The sequence below is a fragment of the Castor canadensis genome, chromosome 11, assembly GCF_047511655.1.
Source record: "Castor canadensis chromosome 11, mCasCan1.hap1v2, whole genome shotgun sequence".
Lineage (NCBI taxonomy): Eukaryota > Metazoa > Chordata > Mammalia > Rodentia > Castoridae > Castor > Castor canadensis.
In genome coordinates, this window is record NC_133396.1 from 51,531,958 (window position 1) to 51,559,075 (window position 27,118).

Below are 27,118 nucleotides of genomic sequence, written 5' to 3' on the forward strand. Positions count from 1 at the left end.
TCCTCTCAGCCTGTTTCATCTCCTGTAATTGCTCACTCTAACTGCCCACCTGTGTGAACCAACCACACAAGACAAAGTGCATTAAGTATTTGTTGAAGTGTTACACAGAGTATTCTTGTGCCCTCTGTATTTCTCCTATCAGGCCTAGGCAACCATTGATCTGCCTTCTATCACCATTTTTAACCATTTTTAGAAATTCATGGAAGTGGAACCATAATATGTATTTTTTTTTTGTCTGACTTCCTTCACTCAAGACGTTTTGGACATTCACCCATGTTATACCAAGAGTTCAGTCTTTTCATTGCTGAGTAATATTCCATTGTATGACTATAACACAGTTTAACCATTGTCTTGTCAGACTGTTGAGGTTTTTTTTTGTTTTTTTGTTTTAAGCATATAAAGCTGCTATGGACATTCATGTACAGACAGATCTCTGCATGGCATATGCTTTCTTTTGTCCTGGGTAAATACCTAAGAGTGGAATGGCTGGATCATATAGTAGGGATCTATTCACCTCTTTAAAATATAGCCAGACTGTTCTCCAGGTTCTAGACAGTACTGATTAAACAAAAACAAACAAACAAAAAAGGAATGCAATTATAGAAAGGAGTATGTAAAACAGATCTAATTTGCATATATGGTTTGATGGAATCCAAAAACATCAGTTTAGCAAGGTTGCAGGATTCAAGACCAACATACAAACAACTGGAAATAAAGTGAAAAAGAACATACAAACAGGAAAGTAAATGACACACATAGGAATAAATCTATGAAAAGATCTTTACACTTTACACTGAAAACTAGAAAACGCTGCTGAGAGAAATTAATGACCTCAACTGATGGAGATACTGTGCTCACACTATAAGATGTAATATCTCCCTAAATTGGCATATATCATCAACACCATCCCAAAGTTTCAGCAGACATCTTTGTAGAAATGAAAAAGCAGATTAAAACATTCATATGGAAATACGAAGAATGTAGAACAGCAAAACAACTTTGTAAAAGAAGAAAGTGGCAGATTGAATACTATCCAAATGCAACATTTGGTTCTTGGTTTGCTTAAAGTTTTCATCAGGAATAGAAGTTGGATTGTGTCAAAAGTCTACTGGGAATCATAAGTTTTTTTTTTTGTTGTTGTTGTTGTTTTGTTTTTTTAGCTCATTAACATGGTGACTTACATTTAAAAAAAAAAATATGTTAAACCAACTTTGCACTCCAGGGACAAACTCCAAATGGTCATGATATACTAACCTTTTACATATTGTTGGATTCAGTTTGCTAAAATGTTGCTCCGAAATTTTACACCTATGTTCATTATGGATATAGGTCTGTAGTTTTCTTTTCTTGTATGTCTGTGTCTGGTCCGACTATCAGGGTAATGATGGCTTCGTGGAGTGAGTTGGAAAGTATTTTTTAACTGTCTGGAAGAGTTAATGTAGAATTAGCATTACCTCCTCCTTAAATGTTTGACAGAAATTACCATTAGAAGATGGGTTCACAGAATTTGCGGGGATGCCACATCTCTCATCCCTCATGTTTATAATTTGTGTCTTTTTTTCCTGTCCAGTCTGGATAAAGGCTTATCAACGTTATTGATTTCCCCAAAGTTCTCATTGTTCCCTGCTTTTCTGTTTTTTGTTTGTTTGTTTGTCTGTCTACTTTCTATTTTACTGATTTCTGTTTCCTATGCTTACTTTGGTTTTGATTTGCTGTCCTCTTTCTGGTACCTTACGTATGGTGGAAGCTGAGATCACTGATTTGAGATCTGTCTTCTTTTCTAATAAAGGTGCTTACAGCTCTTTATATCTCTCCCTGGCAATCTGTTTTAGTGGTACATCACAAATTTTCATTTTCATTCTCTTCTAAGTGCTTTCTAACTTCCCTTCTCATTTCTTCTTTGACCCATGGGTTATCTACAATTGTGTTATTTAGTTACTGTATATTCAGGATTTATACTTGTTATTGGAATTAGTCTTAATTCCAATGTGGTCAGAGAATACCTTCTGCATGACTTAAGTCATTTTAAATTTGAGACTTGTTTTATTGCCTAGAATATCTTAATAAATGAATGTGTATACATTTGCATATGCACATATACACGGGATATTTTGCTGTCCTTGGATGGAGTGTTCTAACCTGTTGATTAGCCCTGGGTGGTGGACAGTACAGTTCAAGCCCTCTGCAGTGTTAACTGAGTTTTTGTCTACTTGTTCTACACATTACTAACAATGGAATAATGGATCAATGCCTACTATTATCAATTTCTCCTTATGACAAAACCCTCCTTACAAGGGTTTGCTTCATACATTTTGAAATTGTTATTCAGTTTACACTGTTTAGTATTATCAAACCTTATTGAAGAACTGACCCTTTTATAATTATGAAAGCACTTTTTTTATCCCTGGCAATTCTGTTTGTTCTGGTTTGTCTGATAGTCATATAACCACTCCACCTTTTTTTTAAAGTACTAGTTTTACCAAGGCATATCACTATTCTGTCGTTTTACTTTAAACCTATTCCTTCCTCCTCACCTTGCTTCATTAATTCATTAGGTCCATCTCCCCCATGGGCCACATTCCTGAGTGGGACACTGGGTCCCCACTGTTTTCCATCCTCAGCACCTAATGTACAGTAAATGTCAAGTGCTTGAGGTACCCAACAAGTTCTCCCAATCTTGGTTTTCTTACACCAAAAATTCCAAACAAGTTCCCCCTTGGGAGCTAAAAACAAACAAGAAGCAATAAGGACAGTACCGAATCCCATCAGCACTATCTATACTGGACACAACCAATACATTTGAAAGACATATTGGGCCCTTGAACACATGAATACTGTTCCCTAGAGGGATGGAATTCATGCCTCTGTCAGGTTTTCTATATGCGCTCTACAATTAAGGAAAGCTTTGCTATAGACTAGTAAAAAACTGTATTTTGCCTATTTCAGCAGAGTGTGACATTATTACTATAGCACAATAGTTTAACTCTGCTGTTGACACTAAAAACGTAAGATCAAATTGGGTGCAGTGGCTCATACATACCTGTAATCCCCACTACATTGGGAGGTAGAAAAAGGAGAACAGAGCTCAAGGCTAGTCAGAGAAAAAAGTTAGCAAGACCTTATCTCAAAGAACAGGTGTAGTGGCACACACATGTAATCTCAGGTACACAGGAGGCATAGGCAGGATGAATGCAGTCCAAGGCTGCCTCTGGACAGAAGCACAAGACCCTATCTGAAAAAGTACAAAGGGCTGGAGGTATAACTCAAGTGGTAGAGGGTCCACAAAAAAAAAAAACAAAAAACCTATTGGTGTGGTTGAATTTGTATTTCTAAATATAAATTGTATCTAATTTATATTTCTTTTTTTGTTTGTTTTGAGATAGGTTCTCACTATGTAGTCCAGGCTAGTCTAGAAGAGGCCCAATGAATCAGGACTGCTATCACCATCCAGCAGTAGTGAAGACATGCCCTCTAGTGTTAGTGGAGGGCCTATGGGGAGCAGGTGCTTCCACTTCCTCTCACAGGTGTCTAGCTGCCCCTCTCACCTTGGCTTGTTGCCACAGGTGGGATGGGAAACCTAACCTTCTTTCTTCACCACTTTCTCTGCCTGAGTCATAAGAAGTCACTGAATGGCTTACACCCATGATCCCAGCTGCTTGGGAGATGAAGACTGGGAGGATCACAGTTTAAGGCCAGCCCAGGAAAATGTTAATGAAACCCCATCTTATTTAACATGCTGGGTATGATGGTTCACACCTGTCATTCCAGCTACCCGGGAAGCATAGGTAGGAGGATTATGGTCTGAAGTCAGACCTGGGCAAAAACACGAGACCCTACCTGAAAAATAACTAAAACAAAAAGGCTGCGGGGGAGGAGGCGCATAGGAAGTGCAATGTCCTAAATTCAAATTCCTGTACCACCAAGGGGGAGTAAAAACATTTCAGCCAAAAACATGGTTAAGTAAGATCCAGACACTCATAAGCAATATCCAAATGTACAGACTCCCACTGAAAGTCACTCACCATATCAGAAGCCAGAAAAATCTCAAAATGAATGAAAAAAACCAATTACAGATGCTAATGCCAAGACGACAGACACATTAGGATTATATGAGAAATCTGAGCAGTTATCAGAAAAATGCAGTAAGGAGCAATTATGAATGTGCTTGAAGAAACAGAAAGCCTGTACACAGAAATAGGTCTTAGCAAAGAAACAAAACAGAACAAAGAACCAAATAGTAGATTTAGGATTCAAAAAGACAGAGATGGAGACAAGAGGATCATGGCTGGAGGCCAGCTTAGGCAAAAGCATGAGACCCTACATGGAAAACAAAAAAACTAAAAGCAAAAGGGCTGGGGGCATGACTCAAGTGGTAGAGCAATTACCTGGCAAGCAAGCCTGAGGCTCTCCTTAGTTCAAACCCCAGTACTCTCCTCCCCCTGCCACACACAAAAAAACCCCACCAAAAACAATAACCAGGGGCTTGGGGTGTAGTTCAACGGTAGCACATTTGAGGGCCTGGGTCCAATCTCTACCATCGTCAAATCAAAACAAAAAAGTAATAGCCAAATTAAAAACTTAGTACTGGTGGTAACCACTGGCTGCAGCAGCCACCAGAGGCGCAGTTAGAAGAGACCAGTAGGAATCCACCTGCACAGGTCTCCAGGATTCATGAATATCATGAAATCAGGAATGTAGCACTGACACATGCTACTGTATGGATGAATGTTTTGGTCATAATGCTGAGTGAAATAAGCCAGACACAGGAGGCCACATACTGTGTAGCTCCATTTATAAGAAATGTCCAGAACAGGCAAATCCACAAAGACAGAACTTACGTAAGTGGTTGCCAAGAGAAGGGGAGAAGGAATTGGGAGTGACTACTTAATGGGCACAGGGTGTTTCTGAGGGGCAGGTGGCAGCTGCACAACCCTCTACATGCCCTAAATACGAGAGAATTGCAAACTTGAAAATGATTACAATCACCCTCCATCTCTGCAAGTTCTACACCTATGGATTCAATTTACCAAGGATTGGAAACATAAGGAAAAAAACTTGATTTGTACTGAATATGTATGAACTTTATTTCTTGTCATTTTTTCAGTAAAGCAACTACACAGCATTTACATTTTACTAGATATTGTAAGTATCTAGAGATAATTTATAGAATATAGGAGGATGTGCATAGGTCAAATGAAAATACTATGCCACTTAATACAGACTTGAGCATCTGTGGATTTTGGTATCGAAAGGGTGTCCTGAAACTAAGGCCCTATAAACACCAAAAGACAATTGCATGCTATATGATTTCACCTTAATTTTTTAAAAGCATGTAAATCAGGGCTGGTGGAGTAGTTCCAATGGTAGAGTGCCTGCCTAGCAAACATGAGACCCTGAGTTCAAACTCCAGTATCATCAAAAGAAGGAAAGAAAAAAAAAAAAAGCACATATTAAATTAAAATGAATTAAGCCTTTGAACTAATGTTCAGAAAAGCTGACTGAAATATTTATGTTCCACAATGAGTCAAGGTTTCCTGTAATGTAGACAAATGGAGACGAGGGGCCCCGTGTGCTTCTTGAAAGCACACAGGGGGGTGGGGCACAGGCCTGGTGTGCCATAAGAACATGGTAAAAGTCAATTTATTTTATTACAAGAGCATGCACCAAGTGTCATGCTTAACTTAAAATGCCAAACAACTTATCTGTAAAACTTCTAAAACTATGGCTTACTATGTGCAAACTCCCCATCATCCTTTGACATTGAGAGCCCATGGGCCCAGGCTGGAGGAACTTTACATGTCTCAGGACTCAAAAGTGATCCAGTAATCCCAAATATTCAACTAGAAAATAATTTTAAAGGGCTTTTTAAGGAAAAAAAGCCTCTCTCCTACATGTGATTTTGTTCTTACTCTCTCTGATGGTGGCTTTTTCAGAAAACAATGCTGTGTGAAATCCTCTCAAAATCCAATTTTAAGTATAGTATTATCGATTTACCAGTTACTCCAGGCTAAATCTAACTTTCTCTACAGACTCTCAGCATGCTTAAGTTTTGTTAAATGTCACCTTTTAACACATACAAACAAGTGGCTTCTCAGGTGGATACAACTCTGTTAATAAATTACTGAGTTCTCTGAATAAAAGGCAGTAAACAATCATGAAGTATATTCACCAGTATTTTAACCACTGATTTGAAGACCAAGTGGTTGTCCATCTGGAAAGGAGGGACATGCTAGATCAGTACTCCCCACTTCTGGCTACCTTTGGTCAAGAAATATGACTGGCAGTCACAGACTGGGATTGAAAATAAAAGAGGAAACTAAAATACTTACTTCAGAAGTGGAACTGGCAGGACAATCTTAAAATCAATCCATGGAAGAAAAGTAAGTGAGACCAGGGGGAACACCTGGGACTCAGCAGATATATCACCCTTAGAAGTAGATCCAAGCAGAGGCTGTAAGGCCCACCTACCTCTTGGCTGAGGCTGGAGACTTGGCCACGATGACTGCATTCCTATAGTCTGGGATCTGTGACATACAAGAGGTTGGGGATTATCACAATGTCTCTAAGAGGATATTCTGACAATTAATAAAAAGGAGCATTCCAAAATACTCAAAACTGTCATCTGCTTACTTGGAAGTTACTTACTTGTAAAAAAAGAAAAAGTTCAAAGTAAAACTCTCCTTTGGAAAATGAAAATGAAAATGTTTTCTAAAAGAGTATTTTTGCCTACTTAGGAAAAGTACTATTAAACTGTGAGACACACAGACTTAAGAAAAAAGTATGGACAATCAGTGATTAGCTCACATCTCTGTGCCAGCAAAAACTGATAATGCAATACAAATATATTTTCGAAATAACAACAGAAGCTGAGCAAAGTGGTGCATACCTGTGATCTCAGCTATTCAGGAGGATGAGGCAGGAGGATCAAAAGTTCAAAGTCAGCCTGGTTTAGAAAGTGAGACCCTGTCTCAAAAAATAAATAAAAATATAAAGTCTAAAAGCCTACTGTCCTCTCATGAGTCCCAATTAAAATGCAACTTCACAGTAGAAGGACACTATCCATCCAGTCTGATCCAAGTTAATTGTCAAATCACAATCACTGTGGTCCAAACAAGTGACTATTTAACATATTGTACATAGTTACAACATACTGAGAAAGCCAATTGTAAAAGGGCAACCAAATCAGTCCAGTGCTTGATCCATCCATCCATCCATCCATCCATCCATCTGTCCATCTATCTATTGTGAGCAAAGTAGGAGAATTTTTTTGAGATAGAAAAGTAGCAAAGAGTAGAGCTCCCAGAGCTGAGAGGGGTCCCAAGAGAGGGTACCCAGCCCAGTGCTATTTTAAAAAGACTTTAAGAGCCCTTAAAAACAAACAAACAAACAAACAAAAAACCAGACAACAAAAAATCCCAACTAAAATATCAGTTATTTTGGAGTCTTTGTTACTGTTAAAAATTTAATCAGTGCTAGTGATGATTAGAGTCAAAGATATAACCACTGTCAAGTTCTGAGAGTGTAGAAAAGAGAACTATTTTTAAGCTCAGCAGAGAGACATCTTGGCAATATTTTCAAATTATGTTCTTGAAATGTTAAATTAATAATAACCATTAAATTATGTTATCTCACTTAAGTACATTCTCATTGCTTTGTCTCACAATCACACCAGCCAACCTTTATTTTTTGTTGTTTTTTTGGTGATACCACACTTATTAGGCAGACGCTATACCACCCGAGCCATGCTGCCAGACCTTTTTGCTTTAGTTATTTTTTTAATAGGATCTCATTTTATGCCTGTACCAGCTGGATTATGGGAGCCCCCTATTTATGCTTCCCAGGTAGCTGGGATGACAGGTGTACACCACCACACCCAGTTTTTTATTGGTTGAGATGGGCTCTGGCAAACTTTTTGCCAGTGCTGGGCTCAAACAGTGATTCTCTCGATTCTCTTTGCAAGTAGTGAGGATTATGAGTGTGAGGCACTGAATCTGATCTTGTTTTGTATTTGAGACAGGACCTCAATATGCAGCCCAGGTTCGCCTGGAACTCTCAATCCTTCTTCCTCAACCTTCCTAGTGCTGAGATTACAGTCCTGCACCATCACACCAGACACACCAATGAATCTTAATGTAAGTGGTTAATAACACCTAGAGCTACAATGTCCAGCACGTAAAAAGCACTAAATACTCAGTAGGTGAAGAAAAAAACTAATTACTCTGAAGAAGGATGCGGTACAAGGGTATCCATATACTGACCATCTGATCACTTCAGATCAGTGTGTGTACAGGAAAGCCTAATTCATCCAGTACTCTGCGAGGACGGCAGCAAAGTACAATTTCATTTCAGTACTTCTATTATTTTTGGTCGAAGCCTTTCTGAATTGTCTCATGTACATCCCTTGCCTCACTGAACATCATCAAATAGCACTAAACCCTACCAAGAAGAGATATACCCACTATTAAAACCGTTAATAACACAAAATGACTCTAATAGAGCCAGGCCTTATTGTCTCTTCAGAGGATAAAACAGGAGTTCATATACATAAAGAAAGAATAGGCAGGAGCTGAGGACATAGCTCAGTGGTAGAGCACTTGCTTAGCATACATGAAGCCTTGGGTTCTATCCCTAGTACCATTAAAAAAAAAAAAAAAAGTTCAGTTTTTGCCAGGTGCTGGTGGCTCAATCCTGTAATCCTAGCTACTTGGGAGGCTGAGATCAGGAGGACTACAGCTTGAGGCCAGCCTAGGTAAACAGGTCACAAGATTCTATCTCCTAAATAACAAGAACAAAACAAACTGGAGGTTTGGCTCAAGTGGTAGAGTGCCTGCTTTGCAAGTGTGAAGCCCTGGGAGGGAGGAAGGAAAGAAGGGAGGGAGGGAGACAGGAAGAAAAAAAGGTAGCATGAAAAAGAGCCAAAAGAAATCTTGGAAGAGGATGTTATTGTGGTCTAAATAAAAGCTCAGTAGCCAGCTGGCTGGCTTAACAACAGAAATGACACAACAACACAGCTTAACAACAAACCTGGGAGGATCAAGCCAAGGATTTTCTCAGAATGCTATATATAAAATGCAAAAATTTAAATTAAGAATAAAAAAAGAAAAAAGCTGGGTATGGAAGCACACACTTGTAATCCTAGCACACAAGATGAGGCAGGAAGCAGGAAGATTAAGTTGGAGGCCAGCCTGAGCTATGAAGCAAGACCATGTCTCAAAAAAACTTAAAAAAAAAGGAATAACAAATGTTGGGACATGAGGTGTGGTTCAAGCTGTAGAGAGCCTGTTTTGCAAGTGTGAAGCCACCCCCCCCAAAAATAAATAAATAAATAAATAAGAGCTGGCAGAGAGGCTCAAGTGACAGACCATCTGCCTAACAAGCATGACATGGCCCTGAGTTCAAACTCCAGTACCAACAAAAAAGAAAAACAAATATTGGCTCGGTGTGGTGGTGCAAGCCTGCATTCTCAGTCTTTAGGAGGATGAGGCCAGAGGATGGAGAGCTCCAGGCAGTCTGGGCTACATTAGAGTTTGAGATCAGCCTGAACCTACATAGAGGGACTCAATCTCAAAAACAACAGAAAATAAAAATAAGTTCTGATGATGTCACCGCCATGCCGTGCCGCCCACCTCCCTGGCCTGTGCAGCCCATTGTGCAGTTCTGCTGACCCTTGCCAGCTACCCCCGCAACCACCAAAATGTCTGGAGGTGCAAATGCAGGTTTAAGTGCTGCCAGTGGCAGCAATCGAAGACTTCAGCAAACACAGCATCAAGTAGATGAGATGGTGGACATAATGAGAGTCAATGTGGATGAGGCATTAGAAAGAGACCAGAAGATCTCTGAATTAGACAACCATGCAGACGCATGTGCTGCAGGCAGGAGTTTCTCAATCTGAAACAAGTGCTGCCAAGCTGAAGAGAAAATATTGGTGGAGAAACTGCAAGATGTGGTAATAGGGATTAGCGTTCTGGTGATCTTCACCACCATTGTTGTCATGGTCATCATGTGGCATGTCACCTCATGAAGAACCCGAGAGGCGGGATCCTGCTGTTCCGAAACCTCTTCGACTTTTGACTTAGCACCTGCTACATCATCAAGCTTACCTACTGTTCTTTCTAAAATGGTTAATTTCATTAGTTCACATAGAGTTCGGTTTCTAAGGAATGTGCCTTTGTTTTGAATATGCACTACCAACTCGAGGTGTGGCCAGCCCTGTTCACATCTTGCACAGGGTCTTTACTGATGTACACACAGGCTGGGAGAGACTTCTTGAGCTCCAGAATGCTGTCATCTAGACAACATGTTGTCACTAATTACCTGCCATTGATTCCAGTTAAGAGAATTTGGTTCAAATTAGCTGTCCTGGTCTTCGACAATATCTTCAAAACCACATTTTTAAACCTCTGGGTAATCAAATTTCCAACTTGTGCCTTCCAGGAAAAAACACTACTGCCTAACACAAATCTGTGACAATAACAGGCTGTGCCTTATTTTGATACTTAGGGCCCTTTTTGTAAGCACTACTGACTCTCACTGTATTTAAACTGGGATGCTGATGAATAGATTTTGCTCTTACATTAGATATGAATGTTTATACTCTTGTTATGTATCACTTGATAAAATTGTGTTTTAATCAGAATAACCCCTATAAAAAGTTTTTATAGGAAAAAAATTAAAATTAAAAACTAATGTGATTACATGAAATTTATACAAGACTGATTTACCCAGGAATGCAAGGGTAATTTGACATGAAGAAAAAATTGATCTATATAGTAAGTCATGTGGGGAAAAAAACCCCCACATAATCATCTCAATTAATGCAGAAAAAGCATTTGACAAATCCAATACCCTTTCATGACAAAAATACTCAGGGGCTGGGGATGTAACCCCAGTCCTATACCTAGAGTGTCTGAGGCCCTGTGTCTAATCTTCAGAACTGCAAAAACAAACAAAGTACCACTCAGAAAACTAGGACTGGGAGAGCATTTCTTCCCAAGTGATAAAGGGTGTAAGAACCACACCACCAACTTCAGACTTAATGGTGAAAGACTGAAAGCTTTTCCTCAAGATCAGGATCAAGACAAGGATGACTGCTTTCAGTTCTGCTATTTAACTTTGCACTGAAGTTCTACCCAGAACTATTACACACGAAAAGGAAATGAAAGGAACCTACATTGGAAAAGAAGAGGTCAAACTAACTCCATTTGCAGGGGACATGACCTGATAAGTAGAACATAACAAACTACTGCAGTTGATAAATGGACTGCAGAACTGCAGAGCGCAAGATCAACAGCTCAGCTCTTAAAGCTGATTTTAATTTTTCTATACACCAGCAACAAACACACCAAAAAGTAACCAATGAAAAAAATTTACAGTATCCTATAAAATAATTAACTATCTAGGAATAAACCTAACCTAGGCTAAGAAGTGAAACGCCTTACACTGAAAACTGTAAAACACTGCTGGGAAACATTGAAGAAGGCCTCAGTACACAGGAAGTTACCTGGTATTCGTGGCTGGAAGGGTTAATACCAGCATGGCCAGCTGGCTGGAGCCAGTGCCTCATATCTGTAACCCTAGCTACTTGGAGGGCTGAGGGCAGGATGATGGAAGAGACGCCAGTCTGAGCGGGGAGTTCAGGAGACCTCAACTCAACCAACATCTGGCCAAGGTGACTGCCATCCCAAGCTACAGAGGAGACTGAGAATGGGAGGATCCCAGTTACAGTTCCCACCCAGAGAAAAAGTTTGCTAGACCTCATCTCAATGGAAAAAAGCTGGGCGTGGTGGCACACTCATCCCAGCAGTGGTGGGAAGCTTAAAATAGGAGTATTATAATCCAGGCCAGCCTGGGAAAAATGCAAGATCCTATCTCCAAAATAACCAAAGCAAAAAGGATGGGAACCACCTATCTCGCAAAGTCAAGGCCTGAGTTCAAACCCCACTACAGCTAAAAAAGGAAAAAAAAAAAAAAAAAGCCAAAAAACAAAAAACAAGGTGGCCAATATTATATTATACAAAGTGAACTAGATTTAATACAATCCCTATCAAAACTCCGATGACCTGTTTTAGCTCCAAGAAGCCAAAATGATCTTAAAAAACAACACTTGGAAGACTTATAATTTAAATAAAAATTCAAGTGTGAACCCTGAGTTCAAACCCTACTCCCACCAATCAATCAATCAATCAATCAATCAATAAATAAATAAATAAAATTCAATATTGTCGTGGTATAAAAATAACATATGACCAACTCAGAGTTCAGAAGCAAACCCAAACATTTATGGTTTATTGATTTTTGACCATATGGTACCAAAGCCATCCAATAGGGGAAATAATATCCTTTTGTAGGTTTTTTTGGTGGTACTTAACTGGAGCTTGAAGTCAAACACTCTACCACTTGAGCTACAATCCAGTCCTTTTTTTTTTCTTTTAGTGTGTTTCTTTTTAGATAGGGCCTCCCATTTTTGCCTGAGCTGGCCATCGACCACCATCTGCCTGTCTCTACTTCCCACATAGCCAGGATTACAGACATGTACCACTATACATGGCCCAAGAATAATCTTTTCAACAAATGATGCCAGACGATGGATATATTCCAAAGGGCCAGAACACACATGGATCAATGCTGAGTGAGTTATTTGTTATTATCAATGACCAGTCCAATTCTAAGTACTTGAGATCCAAAAGAAAAAGTGACTTTAAGAGCTGAGCAAAAGAAGTAAACTGCAGATTAAGAAATTGGATTGTGCCACCCCTCCCTCCAGTCCATTTGCTCTGGTCATTTTCAAGATGGGGTCTCATGAACTATTTGCCTGGGCTGATCTCAAACCTCCATCCTATCTTAGCCTCCCAAAAAACAAAAAACAAAAAAAAAAATGGAAATACACAGAACTGGATCTACAAAGGACAGATATATCACATTTTGTTTCCTTAAGGACAGCTCAAAGAAATGGAACTATACCTTCCTTTACCAGAATTTCTTTCTTTTTTCCCCCCTGCAGCATTGGGGTTTGAATTTGAGGTCTTACACTTGCTAGGCAGGCACTCTATCACTTGAGGCATGCAGCAAGTCCATTTTGCTTCAAGTATTTTTCTAACAGGGTCTTGCTTTTATGACTGTACTATCCTCAACAGCAATCCTGTTTATACTTTCCATGTTACTGTGAAGACAGATGCTTACCACCACACGCAGCTTTTATTGGCTGAGATGGGCTCTTGAGAACTTTTGCCTGGGCTGACCTCAAAACCATGATCCTCTAGATCTCTACTTCCTAAGTAGCTGGGACTACAGGGGTAAACCACTGCACCTGGCTTACATGAATGTTAAAATAAAATATATGAGTTAGCTTACCTCTTCTTGAATATACTGTAATAGGAAGGGAGATGCTCTTAAATTATCAACAGGAATATTGAAGAAGCCCTGAATTTCCTTCTGGTGTAAATCCATAGTAATGAGATGAGTCAAACCTTTGAAAATAATGCAGATACAAATACATAGTTAAAATTAAGTTGCACTGTAGGAAGTAAATGTAATATAAAATAATATGCTATATATAATAAATTACTGTGAAAAAAGTGCTCTTGTACCACAAAAAAACTGGCACCTTTACTGTTCAGAATTTTTTAGCACGATGAGATGCATGGTTTTCATGTTAATTTAAAGTAACAGAAATAGCAAAGGTGATAATAGCACAGAAATGTCTCTAAAAGTTCTGTCAGAGCAGATTATACTTCTTGGATATTTCCTTAATAGACACAGCGAAGCCTGATCTGAAGATACCAAGACAAAGTGCATCAACATGGAAACTGGAGAAAATGAGAAACCTTCTCTCTCTCTCTCTCACACACACACACATACACACACACACACCCGTGTTCTTAAAGGACATTTAACATGGTCACCAGAAAAGTGTATGGAAACATTTAAAACTCAACACTTGCCCAAAAGAGCAGGGAAGTGAGCCTGGTGGTCCATTTAGTAGCAAGGATGGACGAGACAGGTAAAACCTTCCACAAGGATCAGTAAGCCAGCCTGTCCCTTTGCCAAGGACTGACACAGTGCTTTCAAGGGGGTACGTGCCTAAGGTTTCTGGGTTTTTTTTAATCTGTTTGTTCAATGCTATACTGGACCATGTATTTTATAGTAAGTGTCTCTGTTAAAAAACAGTGATGTGGGGGAGGTGGCCCAAATAATGTATACACATGTAAGTAATTGTAAAAACGATAAAATTAAAAAAAAAAAAGCAGTGATGTGAGGATGTTTTATCCCTTCCTCAATGTGCAAATGCTCTGTGATATGTACCTTCTATAACCATACACACTTGTACACAGCACACACGACACTCACAAATGTGACATACACATACAAACACACATATACAATGGCAACTATGAAGAGTATTTAGAAAAAGGTAAACTATCTGAGAATGCTGAATATAAAACAATACCTACAGCATACAAAATATGCCCATCTGTGCTGGAAAGGAAGAAGCCTGTATAAAGAGTGTAGTAGTAAGGTTCAGAATGACTTTTCCCCTTTCAAAACAACTTTACTATGATTCTAAATCATCTCTTCAATATAACTTTTTCTTTTTTTTTGAGGTACTGGGGTTTGAACTCAGGGCCTATACCTTGAGCCACTACACCAGCCCTTTTTGTGAAGGGTTTTTTCAAGATAGGGTCTTGTGAACTATTTGCCCAGGCTGCCTTTGAGCAGAGATCCTCCTGATCTCTGCCTCCTGAGTAGCTAGGATTATAGGTGTGAGCCACCAGTTCAAAGTTCAATATAACTTTCAAACACAGAATTTGGGAAAAAATGAAAACAAAAGTTGTTCTCATTACCTTTGTGTTTTAGGGAGTTGGAAACAGAATTTTCTGCAATTTTCTCATTAAAGTAGTTCCTATTTACCTATGGTTTTGCTTTTTGCAATTTCCATGATCCAAAAATACTAAATGGAAAATTCCAGAAATAAAGAGTTCCTAAATTTTAAACTATGTATCATTCTGAGTAATGTGATCAAGTCTCTTGATACCCCACTCTACCACCCAGGACAGAATTATCCATGCTTCCTATGCAACCCATTCGTTACTCACTCAGTATCTATCTAAGTTATCAGATCTGCTGTCACAGTATTGTAGTGCTTGTGTACAGGATTCAGTGCCATCTGTGGTTTTGGGCATCCACTGGGGGGGTCTTGGCACCTATCTCTTGCAGGAAAGGATAGACTACTATATAAACTAGTTGTAAAAGTTGTGTCACTATGTTTACTCTCTTGTAATTTAGTTACAACAATGCTTTGAAATTTCCAAGGTAAAAAATAAACCTTGCAGGGCTGCAATTAACTGTCAAAGATCTGTCATTCTTTTTTTTTTTTGGTGGAACTAGTGTTTGAACTCACACTTGCAAAGCAGGTTTGCTACTGCTTGAGCCACACCTCCAATTCATTTTCTCTGATTATTTTGGCCTTGGGGATCTTGTGAACTATTTGCCCCAGTTTGCCTCAAACCACAATCCTCCTGACCTCAGCCTAAGTAGCTAGGATTACAGATGTGAGTCACCGATGCCCAGCAAATCTGCCATTCTACTTACCAGCTTTGCACATCATGGAAGCCAGCAGTTTAGAGACGATAGAACCTCTTTTTCTCATCTTGCACTGTTTGCTGTAAGGGAAGTAGGGGATCACACCAATGATGCTCTTGGCACAAGAGGTCTTACAGGCATACACCATGATCAGGAGCTCCATGATGGTGGTATTCACATCCCTGGAACAGAGGCAGAAAATCTCACTGCATGGTGTTACTATTTCCTTGGCCTGGGAATGTAGCTCCACACTAGAACATGTGCTCAGCATGGTCAAGACCCTTGGTTCCATCCCCATAACCAAAGTATTAATAACAATACTAACAGCAATGTTTTCCTGTTCCAACAAGGTGTCAGCAGTGTGCCACTCATGCCTCTAATAAGATTTAAGGCCCAAGACACAGAAATGAATAAATCCCTCTCTTCAGGTCTCCATCAGCTGCCCCCATGGATAACCCTACTTTCTGTTTCACTAAGATAAACCGATCAGAAGAATGCTTCCCTGGGCTTCCACTGCCAAGTGCATGCTGGCCTGCTCTCAGTCACTAGTCGGAGAGGAACTTTCCACACCATGTTACCCTAAAATTACACACTAATCCCTATCACTTCTCACCCACTGGAAGAGGTTGCTCTAGCAACGCTCCATCTCCTGCCTCTACCATCACTTGCTAGGCTCCCCTAGCTCACTCCCACTAGCCTATAAACATGCTAGCTAGCCCTTCTTCTGTTAGAAACAACATTTAACTACCTTTCTCACAGCCCCTTTGTAGTACATCTTAAGAGAGTCATCTATACACTTGCTATCTCCAGTCCATCTACTCTCAACATCTTCCAAACACTGGGCTCCCTTCAGCAGCACATATACTCAATCTCACCCATATACATTCCAAACAGTTCTCATCAGTGTCATCAAAGACCTCCCTCACTAGCTAAATCCAATTCATCTCAGTGTTCTTCCTTGGCTGCTCCACAGCATCTGATGAAGCTACTCACCTGTTCCTAGGCACACTTTGCACATGCATCTAGGATGCCCCTCTGGTTTCCTCCAGCCTTCCTCAGAATCTTTTGCTGGTTTCCCTTAGCCCAATCTTCTGTCTAAGACACATTTGTCTTCTCCTCCTGTCTCCCCTCACCTCTTGGGCTTCACATCCAATAATCCAATTGTGGGGCTTTATTAATCTTGGTGACTGTCCCAGTCCTAATCTCCAGTCCACGTTCCTCTCCTGAACCCCAGTCTACGAAATTCTACTGCTACTGGGGGAGGTTTCCACATGAATGTCTATTAAGACATCACAAAACTTAATATTCCCTGAACTGCCCTTCCCCCTACTCTCCTCCAACATCTGTGTCACCACACCAGCAGCTTAGCTGTTGGCCACATTGTTCCTCTAAGTCACACAGGACAAAAACGTCAAGGCCATCTTGAATTCCTCTCTCTTCCAGACAGTTTCACACCTCAGCACTCCATACTCCCCCCCACCTGGTCCACACTCCCCACCACTTGGTCCACTCACCCTCCACTGAAGGACAGTGGCCTGCTGGCACAGGCCTGTGTTCCTCCTGGAGCTGCTGCATACAGAGCAGCTTGCCTTGAAAGTGAAAGACAATGAAGGCCTCTGCTCAGGACCCACAGCCAGAGCCTAATGCCTCACAAAGGCTCCCAGGCCCTTTGCAACCTGTCTTCACCCCTGCTGCCATCTCCTGCTCCTCACCCCTTCTCAGTCCAGCCACAGTCTACCCTGGTTAGTCCTGGGTTACTCGCTGCCCCTGAGGGTCTGCTGCTTGTCCTGCTAGGTTTTGTTTTGTTTTTGGGGTTTTTTTGTGTAATTGGGGTTTGAACTCAGGCCTTCATGCTTGCATATCAGGCACTTTATTGCTTGAGACACACCTCCAGTCCATTTTTACTGTGGTTATTTTGGAGATGGGGTCTCATTAACTATTTGCTCAGGCTGGCCTCGAATCATGGTCCTCCCTATCTCAGCCTCCCAACTAGCTATGATTAAAGGTATGAGCCAGTGGAACCTGGCCTTTCTATGGTTTTGGCTCCACTGTTTCCTTCAAGATGAGTCCTGCACTGTCTGGCCCTCTGCCCCTTCACCACCATCACTTCCAATTTCTTTGACATCCCATTTTGTTTTTTTCCACAGCACTTAACATTTTGTGACATACTAGAAAACCTATGCAGCCCTCTTAGTGTTCTCCTCCACTAGAATACAAACTCCACAAGCACAGGCATCTTTACTTGTTTCAAGCAAGAAGGCATCTTACACACTTGCAACAGAAACTCAATTATAAGGACATTCAACAAATATTTGTTACTGAATACATGGAAACAGAGAACATTTGGATGAGTAGGTTCTGTTATTAACTAACAAGTCCAACGTCCATGCTTTCAGAAAAGCATTCTATGTGGAAGGATGAGTAGAGGAACTGAATGTGAGAATAGTCATTGCAGGCTCCCAAATCAAAGCACCAAGGAATAAGGTTTTCTATGACCCAACACAAATGATGAAAATCTCATGTGAACTATAGGAAAACTTCAGCTAATGGACAAAATTTCTTCATCTGAAATTTGTCTTATACCTTTAGTAGCTATAACTAATCTGTACTAAAATGAAGTAAGGGGCTAGGGTATAGCTCAGCAGGGTATAGCAAGCAAGAGGCTATGTGTCTGATTTCCAGCACTGCAATCAATCGATCAATCAATCAATAAAATAAAGCAGCAGTTGTATCTGACAGCAGCTAATGTCCAGGCTAATTCATGGTATTTCAGAAAGATGACCCTGATATTTGGGATTCCTGCAAGCTGGACAAAACTAAGAACCTGACTTCACACGAGTCTGTGGCACACTGGGACATGAGATGATGCAAAAGATGAAAAAACTAAGGGGATGACAAAAGGAGACAAAACTGAAGAGGAAATTAAGGGGATGCTGAGTGGTTCTGACCAGAGGAATAAGGAACTGAAAAAAGGCAGGGACAGTTGACAACAGTGTTAGAGTAAACAAAACAAGTAAAGGAAAAGAAATGGAAGGACTTGAAAATGAGAAAGCTTAGCAAAGTCACCCCTCTGAAGTCCTGAATTCTAATTCAACTGGGGTACTATCATCTGCTTTGCCCCAGGGAATCTGCAGAACCTCTGTATTTATTGAATGGTATCACAATTGTCTGGGATAGAGTACTGCAGATGCTCCAAATCAGCCAATCATCCTGTGCTTGCTCCTCCCCTCCCCAACGGTGAGGGGGAGACAGTCACAGGTGGGTGCTTTGTTGGCGCCCAGGTGCAAAAGGAGAGCAGCAGCAGGGTAGCAAGCACGTGGCACCCCACTCCCAGATCTGCTAAGGACCCTGATGTCTCAACAAAAGAGGAAGCAAGGGCTCCACAGTAAAGAATAGCTATGCCTTCCTCTCTCATGGCACACGAGCTTTCCAGGGAGATGGGATGCTACAAAAGATTCCTGCCACTTCTCTTCCTAGGATGGCTGGGTATGATTCCATTGGAAGCAAAGATCAGGAGAGATGGGTGCAAAATTTAGGTGCAAGTATATGTGTTCCAAGACTAATTCCTCTGAAATTGGCTTTTCTTCTCTTTCTTTGCTATTTATTCTACAAAAGCTACACACACATCTAAGTTCATCATGCAGCAATTTTCAGACTCTTTGCTAAAAAATGATGTACTATACAAACTGATTTCTAGACATCATTAAAAACTGTTCAATGGCCACAGTTCTTACATTTGCAAAAGTAGGAGCTCAAAGAAAATGTGGCTCACCAAAGTGGTTAGAATGAGGCGCTTATATGCCATCTTAGCAGAGAAAGGACACTTAAAGTGGCTTTGAGAAAAAACAAACAGGCCCTCAGGAGACTAGATGGAAGATAGAACACAGTTCTATGTTTTTATCTCAGTCAGATTTCTCCCGAAGTGTCATGACAGGAGTCAATCTCCCTGGTTGGGAAACTTCCAGCCTCCATGAAGGAGATATACAACATCTGAGTTCTTTGATTTAGGACCCATGAATTCTTCTACTTTATCATTACTGGGAGAGGGCAGGGCAGATCAGGCTGGAGGGCACCTGGAAGTTTCCAGCCACTGTGCAGCCTACTCTGCTGGTCAAGGCTGGGGCACTTGGGACCTTTGCTCCAACTTTGTTTAGGCAGAAACCGAAGCTGTTCCATCCCTTCCCACTCTGACCTGGAGCAATATGGTTACTGTAGACTACTGGGGGTGGGGTGGGGTGGAGAAGGGGGATGGACGGACATAGACAGTACTGTTGAACAGGGAAGCCCAGAATTGGGAGGTCCAGCTAGGCCATTAAAACAAGGAAAAAAATAATTGTTTTGAGTGAAGAATTTTCATACACAGAGGCATCTGGGCACAAAAGTACAGTGGAAAGTGGGGCTCCACATGATCATTCTCTGAGCCTGATTGAAAGTGGCACAGGCAGCCTTATGCACTATATTGTTCACATCCAGCTGATGTGAACAATTTCTAGAACACATCATGTCAACTATCACACCAGACAGAAACATACATTCCATCACTCCATTCTTCTATCTTGTCAGTTCATTTAATTTATGCAACAAAATAATAAATGGTGGCCTTCTTTAAATTACATGCAATTCCCCTCCCCAACACCCCCGTCTTTTTTTGAGGGAGGAACAGAAGTGTGACCCTGCAAATTTAATAAAATTCTGGTTACTGGGTGGGGGCGCAGCTTGGTGGTAGAACCCTTGTCTAGCATGTACAAGGCCCTGGGTTTGATCCCCAGCATTGTGAAAAATATAAAATAAAAATCCTGGTTGTTGATTATGAGGATCTTAATGAGTTCTTTCATTGACAGCCTCCACTCTAATACTTGATTATTTCCACCCATCAAGAATACAGAAAATGGCAGAGATGGGCATGGTGGTATAAATCTATAATCCCAGCTATTTGCGAGTTAGAGGCAGGAGAATCTCAAAAAGGGCCGGGAGAGGGTATAGCTCAATGGTAGAGCACTTGCCTAGGAAGCCCAAAATCCTGGGTTCAACCTCAAGTACAAAAAAAAATACAGATATATATATATATAAATATAAAATTATGTATACATATAAATTTTATATACAAATCATATACATATAAATTTTATATTAAAATTTTTTATTTATTTATTTATTTTTCCCAGAAGGCTGAGGCTAGAGGATCACTTGAGTCCAGGAATTTGGCCAGCATGGACACAATAAGACACTGTCTCTTAAAATAAGGAGAAATACTGAAAAGAACACATAAAAGTCAGAAGTTATGTCAGAAAAATCAGTGAAGAGACACCAATTTTAGGACACTTAATTCTTGCTGTTTGGTCAACTCTTAGTATTTTAAACTCTCATGCCCAAACAGCAACCCAGAAGGCAACATCTCTGTTAGGTAACTACTCACTTTGAGACGGTCTGGATAATGAAAACATCTTTTCCCCTCACAGACTCTTGAATCTGTACTCTTGTTTCTGGCAGGAAGGAAAAAAGAGGGGAGAGGAAAGCATATAATTCAATTTTTAAAAAAAAATACAAAACATCTCCATCAATCTCCTATGTTATAAGATACAGAAACTCAAACTATTAGATGCTACAATAGACAATATGCAATGCCATTAATTATACTTTTTATACAACCTTAAATGGGAATTTCCTTTCTGACTTAAAATAAGCAAATCTAGCTTCTCATCCCTCACACACAAGCAATGAGTGCTGTGTCATTCAAAGCAATGTATCTGTATAGGGAAGTACGGCCTTATTCATCCAACCAGAGCCAACTGAGATCTTAGGCATAGGATGTTGAATGTGTGGGGACAAAAAGAAAGAAAATTCAGTATCTGACTCTCAAATATTTGTGATCAGCCACAAGGAAACAACTGAACAAATCCAGGATAAGACATTGTACGCGACTATTGCATTACTAGTCAAGGTTATGGGAAGATGAAAGAAAAGGTGAGGGTCTGTTCTAGAGTAGAAGAGACCACAGGGATATAAAAAACATACCACTAGGGCCTTGAGTTCAAACCCCAGTACTGCCAAAAAAACCAAAAACACAACTTGAACTAAAATTTGTGGTTTGAATTAAAAACAAAAATAGCCATAAAAAGCTGTTTTAGGATAGGATAACTAGAAAAATTTGAATATAGACTAATACTACATAATCACAAAATTATTATTAATTTCTTTAAATGTGACAATATTTTACATATATACTAGAACGTACTTCTTATAGTCAAGTACCCAGGGATTAAATGTCTTGATGTCTGCAACAACTTACTTTCAAATGATTCCAAACATAAATATTCAGATGCTAAAATAGTGAACCTAAGTGGTAGATATACATACAGGTGTTCATATTACTATTCTTTCAACTTTCCTGTATGTTTGAACATTTTCACTAAAAATGCTGGAGAGTTGGGGAGTGTAGTTCAGTGGTAGAATGCTTGCCTAGCAGGCAGAGGGCCCTGCATTCCATCTCCAGCACCAAGGAAAAGAAGTTAGAAAAACAGAATGAATGCTAACAAAACAATGCAGTGTAATGCTACAGAAATGACCTTTAGAGTCAGGGAGATCTAGATTCAAATCCCAATGCTGCTACTTTTGAGAGCTTTTACCTAACATCATCTCTGAAATCATTTTTTCAGTATCTGGTGACAATAAGGAATCCATAAATGTTAGCTCCTTCCCAAGGGACACCATGTTTTCCCTCCCTTCATTCATAAACCTGGAAAGAGAACCAGCTCCCCTAAGTCCATAGCACTGGTCTTCCCTGTAGCCCTTCCTCATCCAATCCCTGTTAGAGGAAACTCTTCCCCTGACTCTCCCAGCATCATTTTTTCAATCATACTCATCTCTGCTGAGATGTCCTGAAGGATCTTGGGAAACAAGAAAGAAGTGGTATTGGAGAGCTCAATAGGGGATTTGTGCTTTTCTATCAAAGCCTCCTGAAAGCTTTGTGGTATCTAAATACTTGAAAAAAATCCTACAGTGGAAAAGAAGAGGGAATGAGTATTTATTGAGCACCTACTATGCGTTAACAACTTGTTAGGCACACGGATTATCTCATTTAATCCTCCAAACAGCTTTGTCTACAGTTTAGAAAGGTTAAATAGTTTGTCAAGATAAGGTGTACAGTTCTCATGCCCTTGCAAGGCTGCCCATCACTCCTGCTAGAATTTCAAATAGCCATCATTTCTAAAAAAATTACAAAGATTAACACACTCCTTACAACTTGGGTGATTACATAATAAAAGATACTGATTAGCAAAAACTATTTTCTACCAAGATTTTATGACATCTAATCCATTAGATGTCATTAGATTAGGAGGAAATAAAGAATTACCACTTGAGGCTGAAGTGTATACACAACTCAGTGGCAGGGTGTGTTCTTAGCATGCATGAGGCCCCGGGTCGGGTTCAATAACCCAGCAAACACACACAGTAACCAGTAACTGGAACTGTAGCCACATGGATTCATTCATCCTCCCTAAAATGACATAAATTTAACCGACAGCTGTGCTGATGTTCTCATTGAAATGACCAGCTGGTTTATGGTTCAGCAGTACGTACTGAATGGGGCCTATGAACCAGCATTCAAGCCCCCAAATGTGAGTTGCACCACGGCTCTATATCTAGTTGGTATTAGTAAGAGCCAAAAAACCATCCCCTTCTGCCTCGCCTGCCTAACTTTCTGCTAAAGAACTAACTGGACAACTGAATCAAATTGTCTCAACTTGGAGACAAGGTCTCATTGGAGGATGAAGGCCTGAGCCAATACACCACACACCACAAAATGATCAGCAGTATGCATATCCAAGATAGCTCACCTCTGTTAGGTTCCTGGTATACCTGCACTTTGCCCATCTCCACCCCCAGCCGCCTAGAGAAGAGAAAGGGGAAAAAAGCTGAGAAGGTAACAGAATAAACCCAACATCTTCACTGTTTAAGATGACTCATAAATTGATGAAAGTAAAATGAAACAGTTATTCTTATTACAAAAAAAAAGTCAGTATTAAATTGTTATGTCTGTTCACTGTCTACCCCCACCTCCACCCCATGTCTACCCAGGGCCTACCTAATCCAGCTCTGCTTGCTTCACCAATCATCTTCTTGGTGTTCTTGACCCTCCAGTTCATGTTCCCAACATGCACCAACACCTCTCCTGCATACCACAGCGTCTTGGAATCTGCTACTCCCTCTGCCTGGAGGGCTCTGCCATCAACCTTCACTTGATGGCTCATTCAGATCTCTCAATTCACACACCATTCCCTCAGTTTAAAGGTACCTGAGAACCCATGCTAAAGTAGAACATCCTGCCCCATCCTTGCTTTCCCATTGCCTTTTTCCTCGCATATGTCATCATCTGGAATTTTCTTGTTGGTTGGGTGGAGCTGCTTCTTGTTTGGCACCCATGATAGGATGAAAATTTCCTAACAAGGAAGGCTGACTGTCCTGTTCTCAGTTAACCCCCAACATCTAGATCAAGGTCTTGTACACAGCAGGGATTTGTTTACTACATCTAAAATTATACTGAACTATACCAGGTGCCAATGGCTCATGCCTGTAATCCTAGCTACTTGGGAGGTTGAGATTAGGAGGATCGTGGTTCAAGGCCAAACCAGGCAACTAGTTCATGAAACTTCGTGAGACTCCCTCTCCAAAATAACCAGAGCAAAATGACTGGAAGTGTGGCTCAAGCAGTAAAGTGCCTATTTGCAAGCAAGAAGCCCTGAGTTCCACCAAAAAATAAATTATACTGAACTATAAGTTATAAACCATTCTCATACTATATACTTCCCTGCTATATGAATATTTTATTCATAAAGGTAGCACCTAACACAACCCCTAGTGCTTATGAGGCCCTCATATAAATACGCAAATGACTATGTAAGGAGTTGTGATAGATAGTTTACAAAAAGGTTACCCTTTAATCTATGCACGTAATACACAGACTGACTATAAAATATCTGCTTTCAAGCTTGACAATCACTGCTAACTTGATTATCAAATTTAAAATATCTTGCAATGAATACAGATTTGAACAGTAAAATTATACTCACTCAGCAATCTTCTTTGAAAGTTCCATACATGATGAATTGGAATTTGCTGAAAACAAAACCAGACCTCCTTTGGTTACATTCATCTTGGTTTCTAATTCAGATGGCGCCACACAAAACATCAAAACCTTCTTGATGTTCCAATTCTCAGAGCCTAGAAGAATACCATAAATATTAAGAACTGCCATATGATATGAAATATACCTGAATGGATTTTTTTTTTAAATAGCAAATGACTTTAGCTTGAAGGAAAGCAGTTTTTACCATAATGGTGTCTTTTATATTAGAGGATATATACATATATGTACATACATACATGGGCAAACAGAAAGCTCATTTGGATTTTAGGATTCCAAACTGATGGAAATACATTATCATATGACTTAACTTTTCATAACCATTGGGAATAAATGATAAACTTACAAGAAAGGTGGAGCTGAAGAGCTCAGTGTTTTACTGTTTGCTGCTTAAAGTCAATTATGGACAACCTCCTGTTATTCTCTGACAACAAAATTCCTCCTGGATTAACACACAGAAAAATGGCAGAGCCATTAGCAAGGACATGGACTGATTGATCCTTAAACAGACTAAATGACCCACCTGCATAATACCTGTTTCCCAGAAAGCCTCCCCCTGCCCTTTTAGTTGCCCCATGTCATTCTAAAACTGTCCTGGTCAACTTCATTTCCCTCAACTGGAACCCCAGGTTGACTGGATAATAACCTTGAAGAGAAGTTAAGTGGCCACCAAGTGCCAGGCAGCAGGACACAAGTAAATAGGACCCTGACCCAGGGGTCATCTTCCACTCTGGGCTGAGTGTCCTCACACCTGGAAGGAAGAGCAACAATCTAGCAGGCTGTGGGGGAAGGTGCAGGCTCCCAGGAAACCCACAGCACATCTTTGGTTGTGTGTTTACCTGGGATAGCTCTGGGAAGGCTGGTAGAGATTATGAATGGGCTGAAACTGATTGAGCCACTTTTGTTATTCTTAAAACTTTTTAATGAAACATGACAGTTAAGGCTGAAGCAACCAACCCCAACCCCAGGCTCTTTTCCAGTAGTAAGGTTCCTACTAATTTGATATGGATACCTTAGGCCTTTCCTACACATGTGTAACCTCTATAAAAAATATGGATGAAAAATATATACAATATTTCTAGCATAAAAAAGGTATCACTGCACATACTTTATCTGTAATTTGCTTTTTTACCAAACAACCTGGGTTAAAAGACACAGACCTATTCTGTTCTAACTGCTGCCTAGTCTTCCATGGAGTGAATCTGTTGCTGTTAGCCTCCTGAACAGGCCTCCTTGTGCACATGTGCAGTGGGACTGCTGGCTCACAATGGTAGCTTAGTGCATAGCCCACTAACAGGCTAGGAGAGTGCACTTCCAGCCGAGCACCCCTTAAAAAGGGGTATTCCAAGTGGGTCAGCCCAGGACTCCAAAACAGAAAAATTAACAAGCTATGGTGCAATTTACCTTAAGCTTACACAATTTACCTTTCCTTTTTTTTTTTTTTCGATGCTGGGGACTGAACTCAGGGCCTTACACTTGCCAGGCAAGCGCTCTTCCACTGAGCTAAATCCCCAACCCCCACAATTTACCTTAAGTCTACAAATCACAAACACAATGCATGCACAACCAAAGCCCTAAAGAGACCAAGGAGGACCACTGAAGTAAGTCTACCTGGAATGTGGATTTGGAGCAGAGATCAGTCAATACAGCCCATGAGCCAAACTGGGTCTCTCCAAAGTCTTCAGGCAGCTCACTAGTTTACCAACTGTTCCTGGACACAACAGTACACTGAGTAAAGCCACAGAGCCTGTATCATTTGGCCCTTTACAGAAAAAGGTTGCTGATCCCTGCTTTCAAGGGAGTGCATCATCTGCAAAGGTTGATGAGAGTAAGACATAGTGGATGGCATAAATGAAAGAAATTCCACATTGAATCATCCACATTCAGAGTTGAAAGGGATCTCAGATGTCCTCTAATACCGTCTCTTAGGGCCCTGATAGGAACAGAGGGTACAGGTCCAGGAGTGGACACCGAAGCAAAAGTTAATTCTCTAGTTACAAATACGCTTTGGAGTCAGGTTTGCAGCTTGGCTCCTACTTTCCTTTAACTACCTTGAAGACCTTTTGTAAGTCACTTAAAATCTCTGTAACACTTTCTAAGGTCTATCATTCAAGCAACTGTGAAAAGTGTCCATAGGATTACTGTAAAATTTCTGCCAAGCACTTAACACAGTGCGTTGCATACAGGACAAGCTACAATGTGATTCAACTTCTAACATCTTGGTTATCTACCAAATACAGTAATATGCATGGGGTATCCATTTTTTATGCCTCCTGCCTTCAAATATCAAGCTCCTAAATGACAAAGAACGGTGTTCTTGAGAGGACTTGGAATTAGAGTGTTTTAAGGATAGGAAGAGATCTTAGAGGTAATTCGGCCTCTCTCTCCTCATCT

General features: G+C 40.3%; 1 protein-coding gene and 1 pseudogene across 3 annotated transcripts in view; one reads left to right on the forward strand and one right to left on the reverse strand.

The window, feature by feature from the left end:
• Positions 1 to 27,118, reverse strand: part of Prpsap2 (phosphoribosyl pyrophosphate synthetase associated protein 2) — a 39,154-nt gene that overhangs the window by 8,239 nt on the left and 3,797 nt on the right. The window contains exons 2-9 of one of the 3 annotated variants that reach the window (XM_074046715.1): positions 25,371 to 25,475; positions 25,071 to 25,166; positions 24,651 to 24,801; positions 23,418 to 23,470; positions 20,996 to 21,062; positions 15,589 to 15,761; positions 13,351 to 13,466; positions 6,469 to 6,524 (exon numbers count right to left, since the gene is read on the reverse strand). In XM_074046715.1, the coding sequence (XP_073902816.1) occupies positions 6,469 to 6,524; positions 13,351 to 13,466; positions 15,589 to 15,761; positions 20,996 to 21,062; positions 23,418 to 23,470; positions 24,651 to 24,769 (584 nt within the window). In that variant the 5' untranslated portion in view covers positions 24,770 to 24,801; positions 25,071 to 25,166; positions 25,371 to 25,475. The remainder of the gene's footprint in view (positions 1 to 6,468; positions 6,525 to 13,350; positions 13,467 to 15,588; positions 15,762 to 20,995; positions 21,063 to 23,417; positions 23,471 to 24,650; positions 24,802 to 25,070; positions 25,167 to 25,370; positions 25,476 to 27,118) is intronic. The other 2 variants (XM_020165739.2, XM_020165740.2) reach the window with 2 other exon arrangements.
• LOC109687739 (vesicle-associated membrane protein 3 pseudogene) lies at positions 9,449 to 10,021 on the forward strand (annotated as a pseudogene).